At 37.4% G+C, this 24,115-nt stretch overlaps 1 protein-coding gene and 1 long non-coding RNA gene across 9 annotated transcripts in view; one reads left to right on the forward strand and one right to left on the reverse strand.

Annotated features, from left to right (window-relative positions):
- The window catches only part of LOC106059772 (mucin-16-like), a 172,223-nt gene that overhangs the window by 60,138 nt on the left and 87,970 nt on the right, over window positions 1-24,115 (reverse strand). For 3 of the 5 annotated variants that reach the window (XM_056003652.1, XM_056003651.1, XM_056003653.1), the window contains 4 exons: window positions 21,809-21,886; window positions 13,761-21,602; window positions 13,281-13,337; window positions 378-13,100 (listed from right to left, as the gene is read on the reverse strand). In XM_056003652.1, the coding sequence (XP_055859627.1) occupies window positions 378-13,100; window positions 13,281-13,337; window positions 13,761-21,602; window positions 21,809-21,886 (20,700 nt within the window). The remainder of the gene's footprint in view (window positions 1-377; window positions 13,101-13,280; window positions 13,338-13,760; window positions 21,603-21,808; window positions 21,887-24,115) is intronic. The other 2 variants (XM_056003654.1, XM_056003655.1) reach the window with 2 other exon arrangements.
- Window positions 1-24,115, forward strand: part of LOC129921631 (uncharacterized) — a 151,658-nt gene that overhangs the window by 5,050 nt on the left and 122,493 nt on the right. The gene's annotated exons all lie outside the window — the stretch shown is intronic.

Below are 24,115 nucleotides of genomic sequence, written 5' to 3' on the forward strand. Positions count from 1 at the left end.
AGTCCGAAGATTAATGAGAAATGGAGAGTCTTCCGTGGGTACGCAGCCCCAGCTGTGACCTACATATTTGCCACGATCGACGCATGCATAACCATTGTCCGCAAGTGGTCGATTTAGATTTTCTTTTCGCCGACTACGTCTGTCCTCGGCAGCGGATTTTCTTTTGGTATAAATGTGTATCCCGCGGCCTATGTACGTGACCTCCAGCTGTTAGGTCTATACATTTATTCTCGATAACAAAATTCTACCAAGTGAAAGAGATAATCCTAACTTTAAGGACCTAGAGATATTTTAGAATGAATTGGTTGAGATAATTACTTATTATTAAAATGGACAAACATATCAATGTCTATAAAAGCAGTTAACAATTTTTTTACCTGTTGCAGTAGTCAGTTCTGTTGTTCTAGCAGTAGCGAAAGTAGTAGTCGTATCAGTGGGTGGTAATGCGGTAGATTCAGTAAAAGTAGAAGTAGATGTAGAAGTCATTTCTGTGCTAGTTAGCGGTAGTTGCGTTGAAGAGTTTGACGTGAAAATAGTTTCTTGGGTCGATATTGTTTCTGATAAGTTACTAAATAATGTAGTGGTAAAATATGTAGTGGCTGGTGTTGCGGTACTAGATTCTGTGGTTTTCAAAAATGTTGTTGTAGATAATGATGTTGAAACAGTTGGTTGTGTGGTGGTAGTTTCTGATGATACAGCTAATGTTTGAGTGCTAGAAATAGTAGATTCTGATGTTAGAATAGTTGGTTGTGTGGTAGTAGTTGGTTGTGTGGTAGTAGATTCTGATGATACAGCTGATGTTAGAGTGCTAGAAATAGTAGATTCTGACGTTGGAATAGTTGGTTGTGTGGTAGTAGTTGGTTGTGTGGTAGTAGATTCTGATGATACAGCTAATGTTTGAGTGCTAGAAATAGTAGATTCTGATGTTGCAATAGATGGTTGTGTGGTAGTAGATTCTGATGATACACCTGATGTTAGAATGCTAGAAATAGTAGACTCTGATGTTGGAATAGTTGGTTGTGTGGTAGTAGATTCTGATGATACAGCTGATGTTAGAGTGCTAGAAATAGTAGACTCTGATGTTGGAATAGTTGGTTGTGTTGTAGTAGATTCTGATGATACAACTGATGTTATAGTGCTAGAAATAGTAGATTCTGATGTTGGAATAGTTGGTTGTGTGGTAGTAGATTCTGATGATACAGCTGATGTTAGAGTGCTAGAAATAGTAGATTCTGATGTTGGAATAGTTGGTTGTGTGTTAGTAGTTGGTTGTGAGGTAGTAGATTCTGATGATACAGCTGATGTTAGAGTGCTAGAAATAGTAGACTCTGATGTTGGAATAGTTTGTTGTGTGATAGTAGTTGGTTGTGTGGTAGTAGATTCTGATGATACAGCTGATGTTAGAGTGCTAGAAATAGTAGACTCTGATGTTGGAATAGTTGGTTGTGTGGTAGTAGTTGGTTGTGTGGTAGTAGATTCTGATGATACAGCTAATGTTTGAGTGCTAGAAATAGTAGATTCTGATGTTGCAATAGATGGTTGTGTGGTAGTAGATTCTGATGATACACCTGATGTTAGAATGCTAGAAATAGTAGACTCTGATGTTGGAATAGTTGGTTGTGTGGTAGTAGATTCTGATGATACAGCTGATGTTAGAGTGCTAGAAATAGTAGACTCTGATGTTGGAATAGTTGGTTGTGTTGTAGTAGATTCTGATGATACAACTGATGTTATAGTGCTAGAAATAGTAGATTCTGATGTTGGAATAGTTGGTTGTGTGGTAGTAGATTCTGATGATACAGCTGATGTTAGAGTGCTAGAAATAGTAGATTCTGATGTTGAAATAGTTGGTTGTATGGTAGTAGATTCTGATGATACAGCTGATGTAAGAGTGCTAGAAATAGTAGATTCTGATGTTGGAATAGTTGGTTGTGTGGTAGTAGTTGGTTGTGTGGTAGTAGATTCTGATGATACAGCTGATGTTAGAGTGCTAGAAATAGTAGACTCTGATGTTGGAATAGTTGGTTGTGTGGTAGTAGTAGGTTGTGTGGTAGTAGATTCTGATGATACAACTGATGTTAGAGTGCTAGAAATAGTAGACTCTGATGTTGGAATAGTTGGTTGCGTTGTAGTAGATTCTGATGATACAGCTGATGTTAGAGTGCTAGAAATAGTTGATTCTGATGTTGGAATAGTTGATTGTGTGGTAGTAGATTCTGATGATACAGCTGATGTTAGAGTGCTAGAAATAGTAGATTCTGATGATACAGCTGATGTTAGAGTGCTAGAAATAGTAGATTCTGATGTTGGAATAGTTGGTTGTGTTGTAGTAGATTCTGATGATACAGCTGATGTAAGAGTGCTAGAAATAGTAGATTCTGATGTTGAAATAGTTGGTTGTGTGGTAGTAGTTGGTTGTGTGGTAGTAGATTCTGATGATACAGCTGATGTTAGAGTGCTAGAAATAGTAGACTCTGATGTTGGAATAGTTGGTTGTGTGGTAGTAGTTGGTTGTGTGGTAGTAGATTCTGATGATACAGCTGATGTTAGAGTGCTAGAAATAGTAGACTCTGATGTTGGAATAGTTGTTTGTGTGGTAGTAGATTCTGATGATACACCTGATGTTAGAGTGCTAGAAATAGTAGACTCTGATGTTGGAATAGTTGGTTGTGTTGTAGTAGATTCTGATGATACAGCTGATGTTAGAGTACTAGAAATAGTAGACTCTGATGTTGGAATAGTTGGTTGTGTTGTAGTAGATTCTGATGATGCAGCTGATGTTAGAGTGCTAGAAATAGTAGATTCTGATGTTGGAATAGTTGGTTGTGTGGTAGTAGATTCTGATGATACAGCTGATGTAAGAGTGCTAGAAATAGTAGATTCTGATGTTGGAATAGTTGGTTGTGTGGTAGTAGTTGGTTGTGTGGTAGTAGATTCTGATGATACACCTGATGTTAGAGTGCTAGAAATAGTAGACTCTGATGTTGGAATAGTTGGTTGTGTTGTAGTAGATTCTGATGATACAGCTGATGTTAGAGTACTAGAAATAGTAGACTCTGATGTTGGAATAGTTGGTTGTGTTGTAGTAGATTCTGATGATGCAGCTGATGTTAGAGTGCTAGAAATAGTAGATTCTGATGTTGGAATAGTTGGTTGTGTGGTAGTAGATTCTGATGATACAGCTGATGTAAGAGTGCTAGAAATAGTAGATTCTGATGTTGGAATAGTTGGTTGTGTGGTAGTAGTTGGTTGTGTGGTAGTAGATTCTGATGATACAGCTGATGTTAGAGTGCTAGAAATAGTAGATTCTGATGTTGGAATAGTTGGTTGTGTGTTAGTAGTTGGTTGTGTGGTAGTAGATTCTGATGATACAGCTGATGTTAGAGTGCTAGAAATAGTAGACTCTGATGTTGGAATAGTTGGTTGTGTGATAGTAGTTGGTTGTGTGGTAGTAGATTCTGATGATACAGCTAATGTTAGAGTGCTAGAAATAGTAGACTCTGATGTTGGAATAGTTGGTTGTGTTGTAGTAGATTCTGATGATACAGCTGATGTTAAAGTGCTAGAAATAGTAGACTCTGATGTTGAAATAGTTGGTTGTGTGGTAGTAGATTCTGATGAAACAACTGATGTTATAGTGCTAGAAATAGTAGATTCTGATGTTGGAATAGTTGGTTGTGTGGTAGTAGATTCTGATGATACAGCTGATGTTTGAGTGCTAGAAATAGTAGATTCTGATGTTGCAATAGTTGGTTGTGTGGTAGTAGATTCTGATGATACAGCTGATGTAAGAGTGCTAGAAATAGTAGACTCTGATGTTGGAATAGATGGTTGTGTGGTAGTAGATTCTGATGATACAGCTGATGTTAGAGTGCTAGAAATAGTAGATTCTGATGTTGGAATAGTTGATTGTGTGGTAGTAGTTGGTTGTGTGGTAGTAGATTCTGATGATACAGCTGATGTTAGAGTGCTAGAAATAGTAGACTCTGATGTTTTAATAGTTGGTTGTGTGGTAGTAGATTCTGATGATACAGCTGATGTTAGAGTGCTAGAAATAGTAGATTCTGATGTTGGAATAGTTGATTGTGTGGTAGTAGATTCTGATGATACAGCTGATGTAAGAGTGCTAGAAATAATAGATTCTGATGTTGGAATAGTTGGTTGTGTGGTAGTAGTTGGTTGTGTGGTAGTAGTTGGTTGTGTGGTAGTAGATTCTGATGATACAGCTGATGTTAGAGTGCTAGAAATAGTAGACTCTGATGTTGGAATAGTTGGTTGTGTGGTAGTAGATTCTGATGATACAGCTGATGTTAGAGTGCTAGAAATAGTAGACTCTGATGTTGGAATAGTTGTTTGTGTGGTAGTAGATTCTGATGATACACCTGATGTTAGAGTGCTAGAAATAGTAGACTCTGATGTTGGAATAGTTGGTTGTGTTGTAGTATATTCTGATGATACAGCTGATGTTTGAGTGCTAGAAATAGTAGACTCTGATGTTGGAATAGTTGGTTGTGTTGTAGTAGATTCTGATGATACAGCTGATGTTAGAGTGCTAGAAATAGTAGTTTCTGATGTTGAAATAGTTGGTTGTGTGGTAGTAGATTCTGATGATACAGCTGATGTTAGAGTGCTAGAAATAGTAGACTCTGATGTTGGAATAGTTGGTTGTGTGGTAGTAGTTGGTTGTGTGGTAGTAGATTCTGATGATACAGCTAATGTTTGAGTGCTATAAATAGTAGATTCTGATGTTACAATAGTTGGTTGTGTGGTAGTAGATTCTGATGATACACCTGATGTTAGAGTGCTAGAAATAGTAGACTCTGATGTTGGAATAGTTGGTTGTGTGGTAGTAGTTGGTTGTGTGGTAGTAGATTCTGATGATACAGCTGATGTTAGAGTGCTAGAAATAGTAGACTCTGATGTTGGAATAGTTGGTTGTGTTTTAGTAGATTCTGATGATACAGCTGATGTTAGAGTGCTAGAAATAGTAGACTCTGATGTTGGAATAGTTGGTTGTGTGGTAGTAGATTCTGATGATACACCTGATGTTAGAGTGCTAGAAATAGTAGACTCTGATGTTGGAATAGTTGGTTGTGTGGTAGTAGTTGGTTGTGTGGTAGTAGATTCTGATGATACAGCTGATGTTAGAGTGCTAGAAATAGTAGACTCTGATGTTGGAATAGTTGGTTGTGTTGTAGTAGATTCTGATGATACAGCTGATGTTAGAGTGCTAGAAATAGTAGACTCTGTTGTTGGAATAGTTGGTTGTGTTTTAGTAGATTCTGATGATACAGCTGATGTTAGAGTGCTAGAAATAGTAGACTCTGATGTTGGAATAGTTGGTTGTGTTGTAGTAGATTCTGATGATGCAGCTGATGTTAGAGTGCTAGAAATAGTAGATTCTGATGTTGGAATAGTTGGTTGTGTGGTAGTAGATTCTGATGATACAGCTGATGTTAGAGTGCTAGAAATAGTTGATTTTGATGTTGGAATAGTTGATTGTGTGGTAGTAGATTCTGATGATACAGCTGATGTAAGAGTGCTAGAAATAGTAGATTCTGATGTTGGAATAGTTGGTTGTGTGGTAGTAGTTGGTTGTGTGGTAGTAGATTCTGATGATACAGCTGATGTTAGAGTGCTAGAAATAGTAGACTCTGATGTTGGAATAGTTGGTTGTGTGGTAGTAGTTGGTTGTGTGGTAGTAGACTCTGATGATGCAGCTGATGTTAGAGTGCTAGAAATAGTAGACTCTGATGTTGGAATAGTTGTTTGTGTGGTAGTAGATTCTGATGATACACCTGATGTTAGAGTGCTAGAAATAGTAGACTCTGATGTTGGAATAGTTGGTTGTGTGGTAGTAGATTCTGATGATACAGCTGATGTTTGAGTGCTAGAAATAGTAGACTCTGATGTTGGAATAGTTGGTTGTGTTGTAGTAGATTCTGATGATACAGCTGATGTTAGAGTGCTAGAAATAGTAGATTCTGATGTTGGAATAGTTGGTTGTGTGGTAGTAGTTGGTTGTGTGGTAGTAGATTCTGATGATACAGCTGATGTTAGAGTGCTAGAAATAGTAGACTCTGATGTTGGAATAGTTGGTTGTGTGGTAGTAGTTGGTTGTGTGGTAGTAGATTCTGATGATACAGCTAATGTTTGAGTGCTAGAAATAGTAGATTCTGATGTTACAATAGTTGGTTGTGTGGTAGTAGATTCTGATGATACACCTGATGTTAGAGTGCTAGAAATAGTAGACTCTGATGTTGGAATAGTTGGTTGTGTGGTAGTAGTTGGTTGTGTGGTAGTAGATTCTGATGATACAGCTGATGTTAGAGTGCTAGAAATAGAAGACTCTGATGTTGGAATAGTTGGTTGTGTTATAGTAGATTCTGATGATACAGCTGATGTTAAAGTGCTAGAAATAGTAGACTCTGATGTTGAAATAGTTGGTTGTGTGGTAGTAGATTCTGATGATACATCTGATGTAAGAGTGCTAGAAATAGTAGATTCTGATGTTCGAATAGATGGTTGTGTGGTAGTATTTGGTTGTGTGGTAGTATATTCTGATGATACAGCTGATGTTAGAGTGCTAGAAATAGTAGACTCTGATGTTGGAATAGTTGGTTGTGTGGTAGTAGTTGGTTGTGTGGTAGTAGATTCTGATGATACAGCTGATGTTAGAGTGCTAGAAATAGTAGACTCTGATGTTGGAATAGTTGGTTGTTTTGTAGTAGATTCTGATGATACAGCTGATGTTAGAGTGCTAGAAATAGTAGACTCTGATGTTGGAATAGTTGTTTGTGTGGTAGTAGTTGGTTTTGTGGTAGTAGATTCTGATGATACAGCTGATGTTAGAGTGCTAGAAATAGTAGACTCTGATGTTGGAATAGTTGGTTGTGTGGTAGTAGTTGGTTGTGTGGTAGTAGATTCTTGTGATACACCTGATGTTAGAGTTCTAGAAATAGTAGACTCTGATGTTGGAATAGTTGGTTGTGTTATAGTAGATTCTGATGATACAGCTGATGTTAGAGTGCTAGAAATAGTAGACTCTGATGTTGGAATAGTTGGTTGTGTTGTAGTAGATTCTGATGATACAGCTGATGTTAGAGTGCTAGAAATAGTAGATTCTGATGTTGCAATAGCTGGTTGTGTGGTAGTAGTTGGTTGTGTGGTAGTAGATTCTGATGATACAGCTGATGTTAGAGTGCTAGAAATAGTAGACTCTGATGTTGGAATAGTTGGTTTTATGGTAGTAGTTGGTTGTGTGGTAGTAGATTCTGATGATACAGCTAATGTTTGAGTGCTAGAAATAGTAGATTCTGATGTTGCAATAGTTGGTTGTGTGGTAGTAGATTCTGATGATACAGCTGATGTTAGAGTGCTAGAAATAGTAGATTCTGATGTTGGCATAGTTGGTTGTGTGGTAGTAGTTGGTTGTGTGGTAGTAGATTCTGATGATACAGCTGATGTTAGAGTGCTAGAAATAGTAGACTCTGATGTTGGAATAGTTGGTTGTGTTGTAGTAGATTCTGATGATACAGCTGATGTTAGAGTGCTAGAAATAGAAGATTCTGATGTTGGAATAGTTGGTTGTGTGGTAGTAGATTCTGATGATACAGCTGATGTAAGAGTGCTAGAAATAGTAGATTCTGATGTTGGAATAGTTGGTTGTGTGGTAGTAGATTCTGATGATACAGCTGATGTTAGAGTGCTAGAAATAGTAGATTCTGATGTTGGAATAGTTGGTTGTGTGGTAGTAGATTCTGATGATACAACTGATGTAAGAGTGCTAGAAATAGTAGATTCTGATGTTGGAATAGTTGGTTGTGTGGTAGTAGTTGGTTGTGTGGTAGTAGATTCTGATGATACAGGTGATGTTAGAGTGCTAGAAATAGTAGACTCTGATGTTGGAATAGTTGGTTGTGTGGTAGTAGTTGGTTGTGTGGTAGTAGATTCTGATGATACAGCTAATGTTTGAGTGCTAGAAATAGTAGATTCTGATGTTGCAATAGTTGGTTGTGTGGTAGTAGATTCTGATGATACAGCTGATGTTAGAGTGCTAGAAATAGTAGACTCTGATGTTGGAGTAGTTGGTTGTGTGGTAGTAGTTGGTTGTGTTGTAGTAGATTCTGATGATACAGCTGATGTTAGAGTGCTAGAAATAGTAGACTCTGATGTTGGAATAGTTGGTTGTGTTGTAGTAGATTCTGATGATACAGCTGATGTTAGAGTGCTAGAAATAGTAGATTCTGATGTTGGAATAGTTGGTTGTGTGGTAGTAGATTCTGATGATACAGCTGATGTTTGAGTGCTAGAAATAGTAGATTCTGATGTTGGAATAGTTGGTTGTGTGGTAGTAGATTCTGATGATACAGCTGATGTAAGAGTGCTAGAAATAGTAGATCCTGATGTTGGAATAGATGGTTGTGTGGTAGTAGTTGGTTGTGAGGTAGTATATTCTGATGATACAGCTGATGTTTGAGTGCTAGAAATAGTAGATTCTGATGTTGGAATAGTTGGTTGTGTGGTAGTAGATTCTGATGATACAGCTAACGTTTGAGTGCTAGAAATAGTAGACTCTGATGTTGGAATAGTTGGTTGTGTGGTAGTAGTTGGTTGTGTGGTAGTAGATTCTGATGATACAGCTGATGTTTGAGTGCTAGAAATAGTAGATTCTGATGTTGGAAAAGATGGTTGTGTGGTAGTAGATTCTGATGATACAGCTGATGTTAGAGCTCTAGAAATAGTAGATTCTGATGTTGGAATAGTTGTTTGTGTGGTAGTAGTTAGTTGTGTGGTAGTAGATTCTGATGATACAGCTGATGTTTGAGTGCTAGAAATAGTAGATTCTGATGTTGGAATAGTTGGTTGTGTGGTAGTAGATTCTGATGATACAGCTGATGTTTGAGTGCTAGAAATAGTAGATTCTGATGTTGGAAAAGATGGTTGTGTTGTAGTAGATTCTGATGATACAGCTGATGTTAGAGTGCTAGAAATAGTAGACTCTGATGTTGGAATAGTTGGTTGTGTGGTAGTAGTTGGTTGTGTGGTAGTAGATTCTGATGATACAGCTAATGTTTGAGTGCTAGAAATAGTAGATTCTGATGTTGCAATAGTTGGTTGTGTGGTAGTAGATTCTGATGATACACCTGATGTTAGAGTGCTAGAAATAGTAGACTCTGATGTTGGAATAGTTGGTTGTGTGGTAGTAGTTGGTTGTGTGGTAGTAGATTCTGATGATACAGCTGATGTTAGAGTGCTAGAAATAGTAGACTCTGATGTTGGAATAGTTGGTTGTGTTGTAGTAGATTCTGATGATACAGCTGATGTTAAAGTGCTAGAAATAATAGACTCTGATGTTGGAATAGTTGGTTGTGTTGTAGTAGATTCTGATGATACAGCTGATGTTAGAGTGCTAGAAATAGTAGACTCTGATGTTGGAATAGTTGGTTGTGTGGTAGTAGTTGGTTGTGTTGTAGTAGATTCTGATGATACAGCTGATGTTAGAGTGTTAGAAATAGTAGATTCTGATGTTGGAATCGTTGATTGTGTGGTAGTAGATTCTGATGATACAGCTGATGTAAGAGTGCTAGAAATAGTAGACTCTGATGTTGGAATAGTTGGTTGTGTTGTAGCTGATTCTGATGATACAGCTGATGTTAGAGTGCTAGAAATAGTAGATTCTGATGTTGCAATAGTTGGTTGTGTGGTAGTAGATTCTGATGATACACCTGATGTTAGAGTGCTAGAAATAGTAGACTCTGATGTTGGAATAGTTGGTTGTGTGGTAGTAGTTGGTTGTGTGGTAGTAGATTCTGATGATACAGCTAATGTTTGAGTGCTAGAAATAGTAGATTCTGATGTTGCAATAGTTGGTTGTGTGGTAGTAGATTCTGATGATACAGCTAATGTTTGAGTGCTAGAAATAGTAGACTCTGATGTTGGAATAGTTGGTTGTGTGGTAGTAGTTGGTTGTGTTGTAGTAGATTCTGATGATATAGCTGATGTTAGAGTGCTAGAAATAGTAGACTCTGATGTTGGAATAGTTGATTGTGTTGTAGTAGATTCTGATGATACAGCTGATGTTAGAGTGCTAGAAATAGTAGATTCTGATGTTGGAATAGTTGGTTGTGTGGTAGTAGATTCTGATGATACAGCTGATGTTAGAGTGCTAGAAATAGTAGACTCTGATGTTGGAATAGTTGGTTGTGTGGTAGTAGTTTGTTGTGTTGTAGTAGATTCTGATGATACAGCTGATGTTAGAGTGCTAGAAATAGTAGACTCTGATGTTGGAATAGTTGGTTGTGTTGTAGTAGATTCTGATGATACAGCTGATGTTAGAGTGCTAGAAATAGTAGATTCTGATGTTGGAATAGTTGGTTGTGTAGTAGTAGTTGGTTGTGTGGTAGTAGATTCTGATGATACAGCTGATGTTAGAGTGCTAGAAATAGTAGATTCTGATGTTGGAATAGTTGGTTGTGTGGTAGTAGTTGGTTGTGTGGTAGTAGATTCTGATGATACAGCTGATGTTAGAGTGCTAGAAATAGTAGACTCTGATGTTGGAATAGTTGGTTGTGTGGTAGTAGATTCTGATGATACAGCTGATGTTAGAGTGCTAGAAATAGTAGACTCTGATGTTGGAATAGTTGGTTGTGTGGTAGTAGTTGGTTGTGTGGTAGTAGATTCTGATGATACAGCTAATGTTAGAGTGCTAGAAATAGTAGACTCTGATGTTGGAATAGTTGGTTGTGTGGTAGTAGATTCTGATGATACAGCTGATGTTAGAGCTCTAGAAATAGTAGATTCTGATGTTGGAATAGTTGTTTGTGTGGTAGTAGTTAGTTGTGTGGTAGTAGATTCTGATGATACAGCTGATGTTTGAGTGCTAGAAATAGTAGATTCTGATGTTGGAATAGTTGGTTGTGTGGTAGTAGATTCTGATGATACAGCTGATGTTTGAGTGCTAGAAATAGTAGATTCTGATGTTGGAAAAGATGGTTGTGTTGTAGTAGATTCTGATGATACAGCTGATGTTAGAGTGCTAGAAATAGTAGACTCTGATGTTGGAATAGTTGGTTGTGTGGTAGTAGTTGGTTGTGTGGTAGTAGATTCTGATGATACAGCTAATGTTTGAGTGCTAGAAATAGTAGATTCTGATGTTGCAATAGTTGGTTGTGTGGTAGTAGATTCTGATGATACACCTGATGTTAGAGTGCTAGAAATAGTAGACTCTGATGTTGGAATAGTTGGTTGTGTGGTAGTAGTTGGTTGTGTGGTAGTAGATTCTGATGATACAGCTGATGTTAGAGTGCTAGAAATAGTAGACTCTGATGTTGGAATAGTTGGTTGTGTTGTAGTAGATTCTGATGATACAGCTGATGTTAAAGTGCTAGAAATAATAGACTCTGATGTTGGAATAGTTGGTTGTGTTGTAGTAGATTCTGATGATACAGCTGATGTTAGAGTGCTAGAAATAGTAGACTCTGATGTTGGAATAGTTGGTTGTGTGGTAGTAGTTGGTTGTGTTGTAGTAGATTCTGATGATACAGCTGATGTTAGAGTGTTAGAAATAGTAGATTCTGATGTTGGAATCGTTGATTGTGTGGTAGTAGATTCTGATGATACAGCTGATGTAAGAGTGCTAGAAATAGTAGACTCTGATGTTGGAATAGTTGGTTGTGTTGTAGCTGATTCTGATGATACAGCTGATGTTAGAGTGCTAGAAATAGTAGATTCTGATGTTGCAATAGTTGGTTGTGTGGTAGTAGATTCTGATGATACACCTGATGTTAGAGTGCTAGAAATAGTAGACTCTGATGTTGGAATAGTTGGTTGTGTGGTAGTAGTTGGTTGTGTGGTAGTAGATTCTGATGATACAGCTAATGTTTGAGTGCTAGAAATAGTAGATTCTGATGTTGCAATAGTTGGTTGTGTGGTAGTAGATTCTGATGATACAGCTAATGTTTGAGTGCTAGAAATAGTAGACTCTGATGTTGGAATAGTTGGTTGTGTGGTAGTAGTTGGTTGTGTTGTAGTAGATTCTGATGATATAGCTGATGTTAGAGTGCTAGAAATAGTAGACTCTGATGTTGGAATAGTTGATTGTGTTGTAGTAGATTCTGATGATACAGCTGATGTTAGAGTGCTAGAAATAGTAGATTCTGATGTTGGAATAGTTGGTTGTGTGGTAGTAGATTCTGATGATACAGCTGATGTTAGAGTGCTAGAAATAGTAGACTCTGATGTTGGAATAGTTGGTTGTGTGGTAGTAGTTTGTTGTGTTGTAGTAGATTCTGATGATACAGCTGATGTTAGAGTGCTAGAAATAGTAGACTCTGATGTTGGAATAGTTGGTTGTGTTGTAGTAGATTCTGATGATACAGCTGATGTTAGAGTGCTAGAAATAGTAGATTCTGATGTTGGAATAGTTGGTTGTGTAGTAGTAGTTGGTTGTGTGGTAGTAGATTCTGATGATACAGCTGATGTTAGAGTGCTAGAAATAGTAGATTCTGATGTTGGAATAGTTGGTTGTGTGGTAGTAGTTGGTTGTGTGGTAGTAGATTCTGATGATACAGCTGATGTTAGAGTGCTAGAAATAGTAGACTCTGATGTTGGAATAGTTGGTTGTGTGGTAGTAGATTCTGATGATACAGCTGATGTTAGAGTGCTAGAAATAGTAGACTCTGATGTTGGAATAGTTGGTTGTGTGGTAGTAGTTGGTTGTGTGGTAGTAGATTCTGATGATACAGCTAATGTTAGAGTGCTAGAAATAGTAGACTCTGATGTTGGAATAGTTGGTTGTGTTGTAGTAGATTCTGATGATACAGCTGATGTTAAAGTGCTAGAAATAGTAGACTCTGATGTTGGAATAGTTTGTGTGGTAGATTCTGTTGATGCCGCTGATATTTGGGTTGTAGAAATAGTAGATTCTGATGTTGAAATAGTTGAAAGTGTGTATGTATTTTGTGGTGTGGCAGTAGATTTATCTGTTGTGTATGTTAGTGTCGTTGAAAATTTAAATTCAGTTGTTATATTCGTTGTAAGTGCGTTACTTGTGCTACTAGTTATTGTCGTAATTTCACTTGTCTCTGTCGGTTTGTTTTCTGTAAGATAAAGTGAATTACATTATATAAAAAAATATAATCGAACTTCATCTTTTAGTAAAACTTCTCAACCATGTCTAAATATTTGTGTCGAATGGATGTCATATTTTTATTATGAAATTATATGAATCAAAAATTTTATTAAGCAATCTTTAGTTATATAGAATATTAGAAACTTACCCGTAGAAGCAGTCGACTGACTTGGAGATGTTGAAGAAATCTCCCTGGTTGTGCTTTCTATAAAAGATTTTATGATATGATTAATATATTCCTAAAATAAAAGTATTATATATGTTTATTATTCATTCTGATATTTATTAGATATATTTTCTTAAAATATATTTTCCGACAATGCCTTTTCCATTTTTATTTAATTTGACCCAAAAATCTAATTCGCATTTCGTTTTAACAACTATATAAAAACAAACACTACGACGTGTGTTAAAGATATTAGTCTAGTGTAGTATTGATCTTTTAAATCACAGTAATATAGAGGTTTCTGAAATCTAGGAAGGTAGAAAGTTTTATTATTATAGGGAAAATATAAATAGCTATTATGTATAATAGTTCTTTTGTTTTTTTTGGAAAACGCGAATAAAACTGTACACACTATATTTGCTAAAATAATATAAATAAGCAAGCCCATTTATTTTCTTTTACCTGCATTAGTTGTCAATTCTGTACTTGTAACAGTAGAGGGTGAAAAAGTAAGTTCCGTTGTTGTAGAAAGAGTTGCGTTTGAAGAAGAAGTTGTTAAGTTATTGATTTGTGTGGTAAAAGAACCTAATGAAGTTGTCGTCAATTGTGTAGTGGTGATTGATTCAGATTTAGTAAATGGTAGTGTTAATGTGGTAGACTCTGATACAGAAGTAATTGGTTGCGTTAATGTGGTAGATTCTGGTGTCGAAGTAATTAATTGTGTTAATGTGGTTGATTCTGATCTAGAGCTAATTGATTGTGTTGATGTGGTAGATTCTGATGTAGAACTAATTAATTGTGTTGATGTGGTAGATTCTGTGGTAGAGCTACTTGGTTGTGTTGATGTGGTAGATTCTGTGGTAGAGCTACTTGGTTGTGTTGATGTGGTAGATTCAGATGTAGAGCTACTTGGTTGTGCTGATGTGGTAGATTCTGTGGTAGAGCTACTTGGTTGTGTTGATGTGGTAGATTCAGACGTAGAGCTACTTGGTTGTGTTGATGTGGTAGATTCTGTGATAGAGCTACTTGGTTGTGTCGATGTGGTAGATTCTGTGGTAGAGCTACTTGGTTGTGTCGATGTGGTAGATTCTGTGGTAGAGCTACTTGGTTGTGTCGATGTGGTAGATTCTGTGGTAGAGCTACTTGGTTGTGTTGATGTGGTAGATTCTGTGGTAGAGCTACTTGGTTGTGTCGTTGTGCTAGATTCTGTGGTAGAGCTTCTTGGTTGTGTCGATGTGGTAGATTCTGTGGTAAAGCTACTTTGTTGTGTTGATGTGGTAGATTCTGTGGTAGAGCTACTTGGTTGTGTTGATGTGGTAGATTCTGTGGTAGAGCTACTTGGTTGTGTCGATGTGGTAGATTCTGTGGTAGAGCTACTTGGTTGTGTTAATGTGGTAGATTCAGTGGTAGAGCTACTTGATTGTGTTAATGTGGTAGATTCTGTGGTAGAGCTACTTGGTTGTGTTAATGTGGTAGATTCTGTGGTAGAGCTACTTGGTTGTGTTAATGTGGTAGATTCTGTGGTATAACTACGTGTTTGTGTTAATGTGGTAGATTCAGATGTAGAGCTACTAGGTTGTGTTGATGTGGTAGATTCAGATGTAGAGCTACTATGTTGTGTTAATGTGGTAGATTCTGTAGTAGAGCTACTTGGTTGTGTTGAGGTGGTAGATTCTGTGGTAGAGCTACTTATTTGTGTTGATGTGGTAGATTCAGATGTAGAGCTACTAGGTTGTGTTGATGTGGTAGATTCAGATGTAGAGCTACTATGTTGTGTTAATGTGGTAGATTCTGTGGTAAAGCTACTTTGTTGTGTTGATGTGGTAGATTCTGTGGTAGAGCTACTTGGTTGTGTTGATGTGGATGATTCTGTGGTAGAGCTACTTAGCTGTGTTGATGTGGTAGATTCTGTGGTAGTGCTACTTGGTTGTGTTGATGTGGTAGATTCTGTGGTAGAGCTACTTGGTTGTGTCGATGTGGTAGATTCTGTGGTAGAGCTACTTGGTTGTGTTAATGTGGTAGATTCAGTGGTAGAGCTACTTGATTGTGTTAATGTGGTAGATTCTGTGGTAGAGCTACTTGGTTGTGTTAATGTGGTAGATTCTGTAGTAGAGCTACTTGATTGTGTTAATGTGGTAGATTCTGTGGTAGAGCTACTTGGTTGTGTTAATGTGGTAGATTCTGTAGTAGAGCTACTTGATTGTGTTAATGTGGTAGATTTAGATGTAGAGCTACTTGGTTGTGTTGATGTGGTAGATTCTGATGTAGAGCTACTTGGTTGTGTTGATGTGGTAGATTCAGATGTAGAGCTACTTGGTTGTGTTGATGTGGTAGATTCTGATGTAGAGCTACTTGGTTGTGTTGATGTGGTAGATTCAGATGTAGAGCTACTTGGTTGTGTTGATGTTGTAGATTCTGATGTAGAGCTACTTGGTTGTGTTGATGTGGTAGATTCAGATGTAGAGCTACTTGGTTGTGTTAATGTGGTAGATTCAGATGTAGAGCTACTTGGTTGTGTTACTGTGGTAGATTTAGATGTAGAGCTACTTGGTTGTGTTGATGTGGTAGATTCAGATGTAGAGCTACTTGGTTGTACTGATGTGGTAGATTCTATGGTAGAGCTACTTGGTTGTGTTAATGTGGTAGATTCAGATGTAGAGCTACTAGGTTGTGTTAATGTGGTAGATTCAGATGTAGAGCTACTTGGTTTTGTTGATGTGGTAGATTCAGATGTAGAGCTACTAGGTTGTGTTAATGTGGTAGATTCTGTAGTAGAGCTACTTGGTTGTGTTAATGTGGTAGATTCTGTGGTAGAGCTACTTGGTTGTGTTGAGGTGGTAGATTCTGTGGTAGAGCTACTTGATTGTGTTGATGTGGTAGATTCTGTGGTAGAGCTACTTGGTTGTGTCGATGTGGTAGATTCTGTGGTAGAGCTACTTTGTTGTGTTGATGTGGAAGATTCTGTGGTAGAGCTACTTGGTTGTGTTGATGTGGTAGATTCTGTGGTAGAGCTACTTGGTTGTGTCGATATGGTAGATTCTGTGGTAGAGCTACTTGGTTGTGTTAATGTGGTAGATTCAGTGGTAGAGCTACTTGATTGTGTTAATGTGGTAGATTCTGTGGTAGAGCTACTTGGTTGTGTCGATGTGGTAGATTCTGTGGTAGAGCTCATTGGTTGTGTCGATATGGTAGATTCTGTGGTAGAGCTACTTGGTTGTGTTAATGTGGTAGATTCAGTGGTAGAGCTACTTGATTGTGTTAATGTGGTAGATTCTGTGGTAGAGCTACTTGGTTGTGTCGATGTGGTAGATTCTGTGGTAGAGCTACTTGGTTGTGTCGATGTGGTAGATTCTGTTGTAGAGCTACTTGATTGTGTTAATGTGGTAGATTCTGTCTTAGAGCTACTTGGTTGTGTTAATGTGGTAGATTCTGTTGTAGAGCTACTTGATTGTGTTAATGTGGTAGATTCAGATGTAGAGCTACTAGGTTGTGTTGATGTGGTAGATTCAGATGTAGAGCTACTTGGTTGTGTCGATGTGGTAGATTCTGTGGTAGAGCTACTTTGTTGTGGTGATGTGGTAGATTCTGTGGTAGAGCTACTTGGTTGTGTTGATGTGGTAGATTCTGTGGTAGAGCTACTTGGTTGTGTCGATGTGGTAGATTCTGTGGTAGAGCTACTTGGTTGTGTTAATGTGGTAGATTCAGTGGTAGAGCTACTTGATTGTGTTAATGTGGTAGATTCTGTGGTAGGGCTACTTGGTTGTGTTAATGTGGTAGATTCTGTAGTAGAGCTACTTGATTGTGTTAATGTGGTAGATTCTGATGTAGAGCTACTAGGTTGTGTTGATGTGGTAGATTCAGATGTAGAGCTACTTGGTTGTGTTAATGTGGTAGATTCAGATGTAGAGCTACTTGGTTGTACTGATGTGGTAGATTCTATGGTAGAGCTACTTGGTTGTGTTAATGTGGTAGATTCAGATGTAGAGCTACTTGGTTTTGTTGATGTGGTAGATTCAGATGTAGAGCTACTTGGTTTTGTTGATGTGGTAGATTCAGATGTAGAGCTACTAGGTTGTGTTAATGTGGTAGATTCTGTAGTAGAGCTACTTGGTTGTGTTGATGTGGTAGATTCAGATGTAGAGCTACTTGGTTGTGTTGATGTGGTAGATTCTGTGGTAGAGCTACTTGGCTTTGTCGTTGTGGTAGATTCTGTGGTAGACCTACTTGGTTGTGTCGATGTGGTAGATTCTGTGGTAGAGCTACTTGGTTGTGTTAATGTGGTAGATTCTGTGGTAGAGCTACTTGGTTGTGTTAATGTGGTAGATTCAGATGTAGAGCTACTAGGTTGTGTTAATGTGGTAGATTCAGATGTAGAGCTACTTGGTTTTGTTGATGTGGTAGATTCAGATGTAGAGCTACTAGGTTGTGTTAATGTGGTAGATTCTGTAGTAGAGCTACTTGGTTGTGTTAATGTGGTAGATTCTGTGGTAGAGCTACTTGGTTGTGTTGAGGTGGTAGATTCTGTGGTAGAGCTACTTGATTGTGTTGATGTGGTAGATTCTGTGGTAGAGCTACTTGGTTGTGTCGATGTGGTAGATTCTGTGGTAGAGCTACTTTGTTGTGTTGATGTGGAAGATTCTGTGGTAGAGCTACTTGGTTGTGTTGATGTGGTAGATTCTGTGGTAGAGCTACTTGGTTGTGTCGATATGGTAGATTCTGTGGTAGAGCTACTTGGTTGTGTTAATGTGGTAGATTCAGTGGTAGAGCTACTTGATTGTGTTAATGTGGTAGATTCTGTAGTAGAGCTACTTGGTTGTGTCGATGTGGTAGATTCTGTGGTAGAGCTCATTGGTTGTGTCGATATGGTAGATTCTGTGGTAGAGCTACTTGGTTGTGTTAATGTGGTAGATTCAGTGGTAGAGCTACTTGATTGTGTTAATGTGGTAGATTCTGTGGTAGAGCTACTTGGTTGAGTTAATGTGGTAGATTCTGTGGTAGAGCTACTTGGTTGTGTCGATGTGGTAGATTCTGTGGTAGAGATACTTGATTGTGTTAATATGGTAGATTCTGTAGTAGAGCTACTTGATTGTGTTAATGTGGTAGATTCAGATGTAGAGCTACTAGGTTGTGTTAATGTGGTAGATTCAGATGTAGAGCTACTAGGTTGTGTTATTGTGGTAGATTCTGTGGTAGAGCTACTTTGTTGTGTTAATGTGGTAGATTCTTTTGTAGAGCTACTTGATTGTGTTAATGTGGTAGATTCAGATGTAGAGCTACTAGGTTGTGTTTTTGTGGTAGATTCTGTGGTAGAGCTACTTTGTTGTGTTAATGTGGTAGATTCTGTGGTAGAGCTACTTGGTTGTGTTGATGTGGTAGATTCTGTGGTAGAGCTACTTGGCTTTGTCGTTGTGGTAGATTCTGTGGTAGAGCTACTTGGTTGTGTCGATGTCTTAGATTCTGTGGTAGAGCTACTTTGTTGTGTTGATGTGGTAGATTCTGTGGTAGAGCTACTTGGTTGTGTTGATGTGGTAGATTCTGTGGTAGAGCTACTTGGTTGTGTCGATGTGGTAGATTCTGTGGTAGAGCTACTAGGTTGTGTTGATGTGGTAGATTCAGATGTAGAGCTACTTGGTTGTGTTAATGTGGTAGATTCTGTGGCATAGCTACTTGTTTGTGTTAATGTGGTAGATTCAGATGTAGAGCTACTAGGTTCTGTTGATGTGGTAGATTCAGATATAGAGCTACTAGGTTGTGTTAATGTGGTAGATTCTGTAGTAGAGCTACTTGGTTGTGTCGATGTGGTAGATTCTGTGGTAGAGCTACTTGATTGTGTTAATGTGGTAGATTTTGTGGTAGAGCTACTTGGTTGTGTTAATGTGGTAGATTCTGTGGTATAGCTACTTGTTTGTGTTAATGTGGTAGATTCAGATGTAGAGCTACTAGGTTGTGTTGATGTGGTAGATTCAGATGTAGAGCTACTAGGTTGTGTTAATGTGGTAGATTCTGTAGTAGAGCTACTTGGTTGTGTTAATGTGGTAGATTCTGTAGTAGAGCTACTTGGTTGTGTTGATGTGGTAGATTCTGTGGTAGAGCTACTTTGCTGTGTTGATGTGGTAGATTCTGTGGTAGAGCTACTTGGTTGTGTTGATGTGGATGATTCTGTGGTAGAGCTACTTGGTTGTGTCGATGTGGTAGATTCTGTGGTAGAGCTACTTGGTTGTGTCGATGTGGTAGATTCTGTGGTAGAGCTACTTGGTTGTGTCGATGTGGTAGATTCTGTGGTAGAGCTACTTGGTTGTGTTGATGTGGTAAATTCTGTGGTAGAGCTACTTGGTTGTGTCGATGTGGTAGATTCTGTGGTAGAGCTACTTGGTTGTGTCGATGTGGTAGATTCTGTGGTAGAGCTACTTGGTTGTGTTGATGTGGTAGATTCTGTGGTAGAGCTACTTTGCTGTGTTAATGTGGTAGATTCTGTGGTAGAGCTACTAGGTTGTGTTGATGTGGTAGATTCAGATGTAGAGCTACTTGGTTGTGTTAATGTGGTAGATTCAGATGTAGAGCTACTTGGTTGTACTGATGTGGTAGATTCTATGGTAGAGCTACTTGGTTGTGTTAATGTGGTAGATTCAGATGTAGAGCTACTTGGTTTTGTTGATGTGGTAGATTCAGATGTAGAGCTACTTGGTTTTGTTGATGTGGTAGATTCAGATGTAGAGCTACTAGGTTGTGTTAATGTGGTAGATTCTGTAGTAGAGCTACTTGGTTCTGTTGATGTGGTAGATTCTGTAGTAGAGCTACTTGGTTGTGTTGATGTGGTAGATTCTGTGGTAGAGCTACTTGGCTTTGTCGTTGTGGTAGATTCTGTGGTAGACCTACTTGGTTGTGTCGATGTGGTAGATTCTGTGGTAGAGCTACTTGGTTGTGTTAATGTGGTAGATTCTGTGGTAGAGCTACTTGGTTGTGTTAATGTGGTAGATTCAGATGTAGAGCTACTAGGTTGTGTTAATGTGGTAGATTCAGATGTAGAGCTACTTGGTTTTGTTGATGTGGTAGATTCAGATGTAGAGCTACTAGGTTGTGTTAATGTGGTAGATTCTGTAGTAGAGCTACTTGGTTGTGTTAATGTGGTAGATTCTGTGGTAGAGCTACTTGGTTGTGTTGAGGTGGTAGATTCTGTGGTAGAGCTACTTGATTGTGTTGATGTGGTAGATTCTGTGGTAGAGCTACTTGGTTGTGTCGATGTGGTAGATTCTGTGGTAGAGCTACTTGGTTGTGTCGATGTGGTAGATTCTGTGGTAGAGCTACTTGATTGTGTTAATGTGGTAGATTTTGTGGTAGAGCTACTTGGTTGTGTTAATGTGGTAGATTCTGTGGTATAGCTACTTGTTTGTGTTAATGTGGTAGATTCAGATGTAGAGCTACTAGGTTGTGTTGATGTGGTAGATTCAGATGTAGAGCTACTAGGTTGTGTTAATGTGGTAGATTCTGTAGTAGAGCTACTTGGTTGTGTTAAAGTGGTAGATTCTGTAGTAGAACTTCTTGGTTGTGTTAATATGGTAGATTCTGTGGTAGAGCTACTTTGCTGTGTTGATGTGGTAGATTCTGTGGTAGAGCTACTTGGTTGTGTTGATGTGGATGATTCTGTGGTAGAGCTACTTGGTTGTGTCGATGTGGTAGATTCTGTGGTAGAGCTACTTGGTTGTGTCGATGTGGTAGATTCTGTGGTAGAGCTACTTGGTTGTGTCGATGTGGTAGATTCTGTGGTAGAGCTACTTGGTTGTGTTGATGTGGTAAATTCTGTGGTAGAGCTACTTGGTTGTGTCGATGTGGTAGATTCTGTGGTAGAGCTACTTGGTTGTGTCGATGTGGTAGATTCTGTGGTAGAGCTACTTGGTTGTGTTGATGTGGTAGATTCTGTGGTAGAGCTACTTTGCTGTGTTAATGTGGTAGATTCTGTGGTAGAGCTACTTGGTTGTGTTGATGTGGTAGATTCTGATGTAGAGCTATTGAATGGCTGACTAGTAGCAGTAATGTCTGCAGTCATTCCACTTTCTGTTGAGTTAGGTTGTATTGTAATATTTTCAGTTACTGTAGTTGTTGTTGTAGTGGAATCAGTTTTTGTTGCAGTGGTTATTGTCGAAATAGATTCAGTATTTTCTGTAACGGATGTTGTTGTTGAGTCGATGAAAAGAGTAGTTTCATCTGTTGAGGTAGCGGTATAGGTTTGCGATACAGTGGTTACAGTAGGAAATGTTTCAGTAACAGTTTCGTTTGTAGCGCTACTAGTTACTGTCGTAGAAGTTTCTGTAACAAAGTATATAATATTTTCAAATCATTTTAAAGACTGTCAATTTAATTTTTCCATTAGTGTTAGTAGTTTTTCTTTATTGCCGTTTTATGTTTTAAAAAAAGACACTTAAATAACAGATATATTTTTAACGTTTTTTTTAATTAAAGAGATTATATCTTTTCTAAGACTTGTTTTAAAAATGTGAATTCTATAAACTTACCCGACATAAAGGTTGGCACACTCGTGGATGTCGGTAATGTGGTTAAGTTTGTGGAATAGATATCACTAGTTTTTGTTTCTGCAAATTATTCAATATGACATTAATGAAATTGAAAAACAACAACAAAGTTTTCATAAATGATATAATAATCATGGATAATCTCAAACAAGTGTCTGTCTTTTAATGTAGTTCTAACGTTAGTTAGTCTTATTTTAAGTGGTCGCAATTGGAGAAAACCAGTATTGATCTTGTGCTATTTGTATGTAGGCGTAATAGGCAACCGCACATGACAAATTTAGAACTCAAAAACTAAATTAGTTTTTAAAAATTAAATTCATCTTACAACTGCTCGATTGAAAGGCTACATCTGATATTTTTCTATTCTTTTTGTTTTTAAAATAAAGTACCCATGTATGTCATAATGATGGTTTTGTAGACTTTTCCCCTTCCATATTTTTTAATTAGCACTAACTATAAAAGGGGATTTTTTTTGTTGATCTTTGCCAATTAATAAATTTTTTTTTATAGTTTATGAAGCCTAAATTTAAACTATATATATATATATATATATATATATATATATATATATATATATATATATATATATATATATATATATATATATGTATATATATATATATATGTTTACGTTTACCAATCCGATTATATCCAGATGCTTTATGTTATCTACAGCGGAAACTGGGAACCTCAATTATACCTATTTATAGCTTGAATCTTAGATGGTGCCGAAGCATATATCCAATTGTAGTTTATAGGCCTATTATTGAGATCTGTGCTTAGATTTACACTTTTATAGTTCTAAGAGCATTAGGAAAACCAAATATAGAAGAAAAAACTCATCCATAGCCTCCCTACCCCTAAAAAATAAAAATTTTAATATACCGTGGTCAACTGATTGTGTCGGATATGTCAAATAAACGTAGTGGGCCTACCCATGTAGTCTTAGTGTAGTGTGTATAAATAATGGTGTTGACCATCACGCGTCTTCTTTTTACTTGAGCATACGCATAGTATTGAGTGGTCAGGAAAAAAAAAGACACTGGCATGGTCAGCCAAGCATGTAGATCTATTATACCCGTATACTAGTTACATAGGTCAAGTGTTTTTTAAAACTCCAGCATATTTTTTTCTTTGGTGGCTAGATCTAATTATTTTACATTTGATCAATTTATTTTATGCGATTCTAAACTTTATGTAATGTCTTCCGTTATACAATAGGTTAATAGAATTAAACAATGAAATTATCTTTCTTCATAAAGGTTTTAATAAAGGCAAAAAAAAATACACACACATGTACATCTTTGTTTTATTTTATTTTGCAAGAACGTATGCAAGAAACATACGCTAATATACACAAATCTTAGCCTTATACATTTTCTACAAAATAATTAGTTACTAGCTTACTAGGCTATGAAATTTCGGAGTTTGTGTTCTGTGTAGCAAAAGTTGTGTGTTCCTTAGTACAGCTTACTAATTGAGATTTATATCCAAGTAAGCAAACTTGGCACTCGTGTAGAGGTGTGGCCTCTAGGCCAGCCACCTGATTGAGATTTTTCTCCTAATAAGCAAACTCATTGTCCGGTTACCCGTGTAGAGGTGTGGCTTGAAGTCCAGCCCTCTAATTAAGATTTACTATTAATTAAACACAGTTCCCTCTTGTGACCTATAGACTGTGCCTACGCCCGTCATATCTGACTTGTGGTCACCTGTCTATCAATTAACTCAATGTGATGGACTAAACAAACAAAAGGGTGGGAGTTTTTCAGCTCTACCTCTTGAGATATACCTGGTTACCCGTGTAGAGAGATCATAAAAATACACTGTCAGATAAAAGCAGTAGCCAATACAAAACCCAAAAGAAAAATCTTACTCTGGAATAAATGTAACCTAACACAACTACACCAAGCTGCATTAAACTTTCAACAAACATTCTTATTAGAAAAAGACATTAACCAACCAGTCGATGACCTCTGGAATTTCATTAAAAACCATCTTAAAAGCATTATAGAAAATCATATACCAACTTAATACACATCAAACAAAATAAATAAATGCTGGTTTAATAATAGACTAAAGAAGCTTTGTAAACAGAAGGAAAACCTATATAGAAAATTTAAAGAAACTAATGCAGAAAGAGTTTACAAAAAGTATATAAAAATTAAACACATTTACCCAAAAAGTAAGCAGACAGCTGCAGAGTGAATACATAAACAATGTAATATCTAAAGACAACAACAAAAACCTATGGTCATACATTAAGTCTAAGAAAATGGAAACAACAGGCGT

Source organism: Biomphalaria glabrata, chromosome 11 (genome assembly GCF_947242115.1).
Source record: "Biomphalaria glabrata chromosome 11, xgBioGlab47.1, whole genome shotgun sequence".
Taxonomy (NCBI): Eukaryota; Metazoa; Mollusca; class Gastropoda; family Planorbidae; genus Biomphalaria; species Biomphalaria glabrata.